At 40.9% G+C, this 8841-nt stretch overlaps 1 protein-coding gene across 9 annotated transcripts in view; it reads left to right on the top strand.

Annotated features, from left to right (window-relative positions):
* Positions 1-45: 45 nt before the first annotated feature.
* Positions 46-8841, top strand: part of LOC118424682 (rac GTPase-activating protein 1-like) — a 21545-nt gene continuing 12749 nt past the window's right edge. For 8 of the 9 annotated variants that reach the window (XM_035833346.1, XM_035833341.1, XM_035833345.1 and 5 more), the window contains exons 1-7: positions 46-207; positions 1090-1169; positions 1725-1866; positions 2202-2262; positions 2903-3027; positions 3369-3453; positions 3699-3758. In XM_035833346.1, the coding sequence (XP_035689239.1) occupies positions 1100-1169; positions 1725-1866; positions 2202-2262; positions 2903-3027; positions 3369-3453; positions 3699-3758 (543 nt within the window). In that variant the 5' untranslated portion in view covers positions 46-207; positions 1090-1099. Of the gene's footprint in view, positions 212-1089; positions 1170-1724; positions 1867-2201; positions 2263-2902; positions 3028-3368; positions 3454-3698; positions 3759-8841 lie in introns of all 9 variants that reach the window. The other variant, XM_035833340.1, reaches the window with a different exon arrangement.

Raw genomic sequence — 8841 nt, 5'->3', positions numbered from 1 at the left:
ATGTCACGGGACGGAGCAGATGGCGGTCGGTGATCGTTTCTCAACTTTGACCCTCTACGTCATCTTCGTACGTGATCGGCTGTTCGGGAATCTTCGGAAATTCTTCCGGTGGAACGCAGCCCGTTGATTGGCTGCCATTTTTGAATTCACGGCGCTAACCGGCGGAGGGCGTCCAAGCGCCATCTTCAAGTTGTTTTTCCAGAAAAAGTAAGTATTTGTGCCTCTTTGTTGGTTTTTAGTCGTATATTACCCAAAGAAATAGTTACTGATACTTTTGTTCACAAGATTGTGTATTTTCAGGTTCGGAAAGTCTAGGGTATCCTTCCAAAATGTTGAAGTTTGCAGCGCATTTTTGAGTGTGGGAGGGGGGCATTTTGTCTGAACCAGGATGTCAGTTGCAACATCACGTCAATCATGTCATATATCTTTCAACCCTGTAGATACTCAATCAGAATAATATGCCACGGACATCGCTAGATCTTTTGCATGAGAGTTTGTATCACAAGCAATTCCTCATATATTAAGCAAGATATATGAATGGATTTTGACATGATTCGGCAACGAAAATGTGCGGAACTCCGAAGATAGACTCTCAGAGCTCTAGGGGTTCAAATTATTTTCAAAGCCACTGCACAAGGCGTTACAAAAATATTTGGCTCCTGTGCATCCGATTTTGCCACTATTTCTAAGTAGCTACTGACTGTGTTTATTTTTTCACCCTGTGCACTCAAATTGTACTAGTGGTCTCATAAATGATATGAATTCAGTGAGAGTTGTGGTACCTCCATGGGTGCAAGAAAGCTAAACCACGGCACCATACCAAAAATATCAGAAAATAAGAATCTTTTAACAGAAGCTGTTGTAAACTATTTGAATTCAAATTGACAGAAAGGGTAGCAATTTATGGTTACTAGTCTTTTCGTCCCCTAGACCATCTGCAAAAAAAAACAAAAACTATGGTATGGGGATGGCTAAAATTATAAATCCTCTGTGTTGCCACTCATAATTTGTACATGACAATATGAGTGTTGTTATCATATCATGTTAAGTCAACTCACAAGTCACGACTCCGCCTTGTATTTGTTACAGGTTGTCAAAGATGTCACTTGTTGCCGCTTTCGATGATCTTGTGCGATGCACCAATGTGCTCACACAAGGCTGTGAATCAGGTAAGACAATCAACGTAAGCGTCGTGTGCTCACAGTGGACAATGGGGAGAATAACACACCTGCTAACAGTCTAACACCCGTCATGTTGTTGTTTTGGTGAACTTATATGAATATTTACTATTTTTGCCCAAATTTGAACTGTACCAGTTCCAGTGAGTAGATTTGAAGTTCTCAGCTATCAATAAATGCCTAAATCACAATTAAAACCACATCAAATCTTTTGCCATGTAAGAAAAATAGAAGTTGAGTAAAGATATTCTGTTCACGATGCAAGATTGAAAAGTAGTTAGCTTTCAGACCCAGAGCATTGTGTGGTTTGTTGGTCTTTGGTAAACACAAAGTCCTTGCATTATATTCATATTCATAACCCGGATGCTAGCTTTTTTTAGTTTCTGTCAGAGAGCATACTTCTGTCAGAGAGTATACTAATAGCTGAAAAGGTTGGCACCCAGGCTGAATGTATAACATGATGACAGCATTAAAAAGCATTATGCACATAAAATAAGTATACAGAAATGCTTTAAAGAAATAACTGTTTCCCACAAACTTCCACAGAGTTCCTGCAGTTTGTGAGGAACCAGGAGCAGTGTCGCCAGCGATGGCTCACGGCGGAAATGGAGTCCGGTGGGATGAGAGAGAGGCTGATAAAACTGCAGGCAGAAAAGGACGCTCTGGAGACCAAACTGAAGCATGCCAGGTCAGCAGTTACTCCCAGCCTTCTCACTTTTGTCTTACCTTTCTTTGCTGAACCTTGTTTTTAACTCGTTTCTTAGCAGTTTTTTCTTTGCAATGTCTCATTGCCCATGTAGATATGCACACATTATAATAGTTGTAAAACAAGACCAAAAAGTTAGTGGCTACCAGTTGTGTAAGACTTGTATGACTGTATTTGGAATGCTTTCCACAGATAAAAAATGTTACATTGTAGACCAAGTCAAAGATATTGAATGATGGCAAGAGTTGCGTTGATTAGAAGATGCTGTGAGCAATTGAGACTTGATCTGACTGTTTGTTCTTGAATATGTTAATCAGGAACCAGGTGGACGTAGAGATGAAACGACGCATGAAAGCTGAGGGTGAGAAGGACACTTTGGTAGGTCACTCTTTGTTCATGGCATTGTCTAACCAAAGGAACTATACCAACATGTTTTACATATGAGTGACATTTGCATATGATCCTTATAAGTTAGTGACTTGGTGTGTCCAACCTGTTTTTCCAGTTAGATGTACATGTACTTGTATGGATTGTCCTACCAGTTCATTCTTTCTAGTGACGCAGGAGAAGAGTGGTGGGTGTCTGGAAGTACATCTCCGTTCTAAGGCGTTCTTTTTCCAGTTGTAGAGATTGAATTGTAATATTGTTTACCAGGATGTCTAACCTTTATAGACGTGTCACTATTTTTTGTTCTTTTCCTGCAACTTGTTATTATATTTGCAGTTTGTAGTTATCTTATATCTGAGTAAGAACAAAGTATTTCTACCATAACAGTGGCACCACATTGATACCTTTTGTCACCAACTTTTGAAGGACGTGTCAAAAACATGTGTTGTTTACTCTCTGTATATCTCTGTATCTATATAGCCGGTATAACCGCCGTTCGGCATAACACACCAGCTTCGCAGGCATGCGGCGCTGCAGCAGCTGGTTATATTACACTGAATGACCCATCACACATAACTTTTGTCATCTATCTGCAAGTGTTCTTTAAAACTATCCACTTTGGCCTTCCTAGGAACGACAAGTAGCCCTTGTGCGAGAATTGTTGGACGACAAACAGCGCAGCATGCTGGACGAGAAAGGCAGGGAGAGTCTCGCTGCTCTGGCCAGCGCTACAAACCTCAAGTCCCCTGCTAAAAGGTTTGTTTTTTGTTCATTTCAAAACCATTATAGTTTTTATTGTGTTCTGTTATTTACTGTATAGAAATAGTAGAATAATATTGATGGAGTTAGATCATAATCTCCAAGCAGATCCTACGGTAGCATAAGATAGTATCAAAAGCTGGCAGAGGAGTGAAGCTGGCTTAGGAGTGTGTTTCCCTACATGGCAAATGGACACCTCTTGGCTGACTACACTCCTTGGCCAGTTTGGTACTATCTTATGCCACTGTAGGATCTGCTTGGTGATTATTAGATCATGCAGGTTGATCTTTTGACGTTAAAATTTAAATGCATAATGTGTTTTTGTTTTATCACTTCAGATTGTCGGCAATAGATGAATCCAACGGTTCGATTCTCTCTGCATCTGACATCAGCTATGATCGCACAGATGATGACTTGGATGCTGTAAGTAGTTAGGTCTTCTTCCCTAATAAACTTAACATATCATCAAACAGTGAAGAGGATATAGACAGTCTTGTATATTTTTGTAATGTAAGTTCCTGTCTGAATACGACATTTTGGACATATTCCTTCCTCTGTCATTTTTATGTTTTGTACAATGTATTTAGATCTCCACAAGATGGCTTTCTCCTATGTTGTATCTATCTATGTAGTATTTAATGTGTTGCAAATCATAATTGTTTCCTCAGGATATTTCAATGTTGAGAGATGGAACAGAATGGAAGAGACATTCACATGGAGGCAAAAAGGTTGGTACACTTTCCACATAAGATATACTTGTCTTCATGTCAGAAGATTGTACAAATAGCTAGATGACATTTAAAAATTTTATGACTATATCTAACATTAAAATGAAAATACAATGTATTGAAGAATGATAGTATATGTTTTATTGGTCACAATATCAACCTGCTACCTTGTGTCCACAATGTATTGTTCTTGTCACAATTTGAATAAAGTAAAGTAAGACAAGTTGATAGTTATATTTCAGCCATACCATAGGTATGGTGAAATATATTGTATTCGTAATGTTTCTTTCTCCTGTCAAATCTTCAGAACACGGTATCTCCGTTGTTCCTCAACCGAATGACTTGAAATTTGGCACAAGGGTAGAGTGGGCCAATACCCTCGGGCGTTTTTTTCATTTTTTCCATATCTGTCTCTTAAATGATTTTATTAAGGTTTTTTGGTCATCTTAAGACCAAAACTGTATATTTGGGCCCCCTGTACCCTGGTATTATAACCGAATGAGCTGAAATTTGGCACAGATGTGCCTTGATAAGTCCCCCATATAGATTCAATATCAGTTTTGGTGTACAGTACAGCAAAATGCTTATTTTTGCGATTTTTTGACCAATTTTTGACCAAAAAAGGACACTTTTGGCCCCTGTACCCTGGTATTACAACCAAATGAGCTGAAATTTGACAGAGATGTGCCTTGATAATGCCCCCATATAAATTTAAGAACACTTTTGGTGTACAGTACAACAAAATGCTTATTTTTGCGATTTTTTGACCAATTTTTGACCAAAAAAGGACACTTTTGGCTCCTGTACCTTGGTATTGCAACCGAATGAGCTGAAATTTGACACAGATGTGCCTTGATAATCCCTTCATATAAATTCAATAACACTTTTGGTGTACAGTGCAACAAAATGCTTATTTTTGCGATTTTTGGCCAATTTTGACCAAAAAAGGACACTTTTGGCTCCTGTACCCTGGTATTACAATTAAATGACCTGAAATTTGGTATAGATAGGCATTAGATACTTGGTAACAAGATTCAAGTAAAATTTTTGACATAAACAACTTTAAAATGATTAATTTTGGCACTTTTCTGAGGGGAAATTTGTTTTCTTTTGGCCTCCTGACGTGACCTTCTGTGACCCCGCACAGAGCCACACCTGTGCGCGTCAGCCGGAGAGTTAATTGAATCAAAGACCTAGCCAATCAGCGAAGAGGAGGCCAAAGGCTAATTAATATTCATAAGCGGGGCCTCATGATCCCGTATATAGCAGTGTTCCCGCCAGGGGGAGCAAAGCCCGCCTAAGGCTCTCGCATTTTAGACTATTCAGAAGGCTTTATATTGTATCAGTTCTTAGGGGCATATCTATGATAATCGCAGCAGTCACTTAACTTCTCTTCAGGAGTTTAGCGTAACACTGTTTCAGGTCAAACCGTCAAAGGCAACTAAAAACAAACTTTAACGTTACTGAGTTCAACAGTACTTATAACTTGTTATCCGAAGTTGAAACGCTAGCGATGGTATTTTCGCTGCGCTGTTAGCTCCGTGCGACTGTTGTTGACGGTCTTATAACGGTATATTTTTCACCCCTGTACCCTGGTATGAGTAACATTTGGTATAGATAGGCATAATATAGTTGGTAAAATGATCCAAGTAAAATTTTTGGCATAAAGTACTGTAAAAGGCTTAATTACAGCACTTTTTTTAGGGGAAATTGGTTTTCTTTCGTTCTCCATGCCGTGACCTTTCGGACGTTCACCCCACAGAGCCGACATCTGCACCTGCGTCTAGCCGGCAGGAAGAGTTAATTCAATTAATGGTTCAGCCAATCAGCGAAGAGGAAAGCGAAGGCTAATTAATATTCATAAGCGGGACCACACAATACGTTAACTTGAAGACTCAGGCCGTACAGACTTCTCGCCAGGATTTTTTCAAAGCGTCGGACAGGGGTCCGGGGGCCGCCGAATGTCCCTGGCGGGGTCCAGGGGCAGGGCCACTGTGGGGGGGACCCAGGTGGGCGAAGCCCCCCCGGAAGCTCTTGCATTTTAGGCTATTGAGAAGGCTTCTTTTATCAGTTTTTTTAGGGCCATATCTACGATAATCGTAGCAGTCACTTACTTCTCTTCAGCAGTTTGACTTTAAAATATTTCGGGTTTGTTTGTTTTGTTTGTTTGTTTGTTTGTTTATTTTCATACACCTGGGTAGCCTATTCAGTGCTAGTACACTGGTTTTCAATAGGGCCCAGTATTCACATATACATACAAGGAAATAAAAACAACTTACAGAGAGAAAGTAGACAATACGTCGGAAACATATAAATACAACTGAAACATGAAAGACATAGATAAATCAAAATCATAATCCGATCCAAGGTCAACAGTTTGGGAGGTCAGAGGTCACTACTCAGTACTGAAACTATGTTAGGTCTTTCAAAGCTGACTTAAATGAATTTAGGCTTTGAACTTGCTTAATGTAGGCTGGAAGTGAATTAAAGTGTTTAGCACCTCTGTATGAAAATGTACGCTGTCCTGTTGTGGTCTTGAAAAAGGGTTTGTATAGGAGTGATGTCTGTCTGGTTTGGTAATTGTGTAAGCTGTGGTTGTGAGAGAAGATGGATGATAGGTATGTTGGTGCTAGCCCGTTGATACACTTGTAAACCATAATGCACACATGATCCCGCCTTCTCCCTGCGAGGTACTGCCAGCTGAGCTTCTCATGAAGGTTGAGGACACTGCTGGCCTGTAGGTTGAGTTGCAGAACTACCCTGGCAGCCCGGTTCTGTAGCACTTGGAGTTGTTGTTGTCTCCCCACTCCGCAGCTATCCCACACGGTGTCACAGTAATCCAGAAGGGGGAGTACCATTGCTTTATACAACATGTCAGCTATATTTACAGTGAAGCAAGGTCTAAGACGTCTGAGTAAACCTACTCGTTGGGTTACCTTTGAGCAGAGTTTGTCAACATGTTCATTCCACAACAATTTGTCATCAAGAATAAGCCCTAGGTATTTAAATGAAACCACTCTTTCTATTGACTCTAGTCCAATTTTGATTGACACTGTATGTGCTTTCTTAAGCTTACCACTGCTCCCAAAGAGCATCCACTTTGTCTTTGAGGCATTTAGGGTCAAATGGTTTAACTGGAACCATGTAGCTATGTGGGAGAGTTCTGAATTCAGAGTGGCTTCAATGTACCTAGTGTCATTACTGGAGCAAAAAATTGCCGTATCATCAGCATAGAGACATACTTTGTTGGAGATACAGTCAGGTAGATCATTTATAAACACAATAAATAACAATGGCCCAAGGATTGACCCTTGTGGCACACCTACTGTCACTGGGAGATAATCAGATACACAACCGTCTAGAGACACTGTCTGCTTTCTATCAAATAGGTAATTTGTGAACCATTTGAGTTCTACATCTTTAACCCCAATCCAGGACAGTTTCTTCAGTAACAGGCAATGATCTACTGTATCAAAAGCCTTTTTCAGGTCTAAAAACACAGCCCCCACTAGGTTTCCACTGTCAATGTTTTGATACACATGGTCAGTGACATCCAGTAAAGTAGTAGTAGTGGAATGACCTGGCCGGAACCCAGACTGCTGTTCAGAGAGAATGCTGTGATGGTGGAGATATTCCAGGAACTGACCATGTACCTCTTTTTCAAAGGCTTTCATGATGACTGGAAGAACAGATATAGGCCTATAATTATTTGGATCCTCTTTTTCCCCCCCTTTGTGTATTGGGGTCACCTTAGCTGTCTTCCATTCCTTAGGAATGATACCAGATGAGAGAGACAGATTAAATATGTGGGTCATAGGTTTGCATATACACGGTGCAGCTGCTTTTAGCAGTCTTGAGTGTATCTTGTCCAACCCTGTGGCCTTGTTAGTCCCTAAGACTCTGAGCTTGTCGTATACAGTAACTTCTGTTACCTCCTTGAAGGCGAAAGTGGATGTTAGCTTCTTGTACTTATCTGGGCAAACCAAGTTACCTGTCTGTTTCGTGAACTTCTCAGCTAACTTGTTTCCAATGGAAACAAAGAAGTTGTTGAAACAGGAGACTATGCTAGAGGGGTCCTTGTAGAACTGCCCTCCCCAATGAAGTGACTTGGTAACAACAGGGTTTTTGTTTGGAAGTACTTCCTTTATTGTTGCCCATAACTTACTTGTGTTTGACATATTTTCTTTTAGTTTTTGTTGACAGTACATTGCTTTGGCCTGTTTGACCAATTTGTTGACATGGTTTCTTTTGGCTTTATATCCTTCCCAGTCTACAGTAGCACCTGTCCTACGGGCTTTCGCCTTAGTGCTATCTCTGTCATGCATCAATCGCTGAAGGTCAGGTGTGAGCCATTTGGGCTGATTTGCCTTTGTGCGTTTTGATATGAATGGGGCATGTAAATCACTAACAGTGATGAAGAGAGACCTAAATAGTCCCCAGGCTTCCTCTACACAGGTGGACTGTAGGACACTGTCCCAGCTTAGTGTTCTAAGATGGGTCAGGAAATTGTTCTCATCGAAGTTGGAGAACTTGCGTGAGGTGATATATCTAGGTGCTGATTTAGGTCGCTTTGCCTTCCTGACACAGAACACTGCATAGTGGTCCGAAAGGGTGGAGTGCACTACACCATGCTCACACACCTGATGTAAGTCACTACAGTAAATGTGATCAATTATAGTACTCGAATGTTGGAGCACTCTTGTGGGCTTATCTATTACCTGCTGTAGCTGGTATTCCTGGCTAAGGTTTGTGATGTGTCTGGCTCCTGACGTGTCTGTGTTACTCAGGTCAATGTTCATGTCCCCAAGCAGGAACAGTTCTGAGTTTGGAGTGCAGGTGCTCCAGGTCTCTAGACTGTCTCTTAGCAGTGAGTAGAAATCCACTGTGGCATTTGGAGGTCTGTAGATAGAACCAACAACAATAGGTTTGGTAAAGGGCAGCTGGATTTGGCAGAAAAGTGCCTCTAATCCAGGTTGTGTCATATCTGTCCTCTCAGTGTGGCTATATGCTTCAGACACATAAATTGCGACCCCTCCCCCAGACCGATTCCTGTCCTGTCTGTATAAGTGATACCCATCTATGC

The sequence above is a fragment of the Branchiostoma floridae genome, chromosome 10, assembly GCF_000003815.2.
Source record: "Branchiostoma floridae strain S238N-H82 chromosome 10, Bfl_VNyyK, whole genome shotgun sequence".
NCBI classification, from domain to species: Eukaryota; Metazoa; Chordata; class Leptocardii; order Amphioxiformes; family Branchiostomatidae; genus Branchiostoma; species Branchiostoma floridae.
Note: the sequence above shows the minus strand (reverse complement) of the source record. Positions and strands in the feature narration are given on the sequence as shown.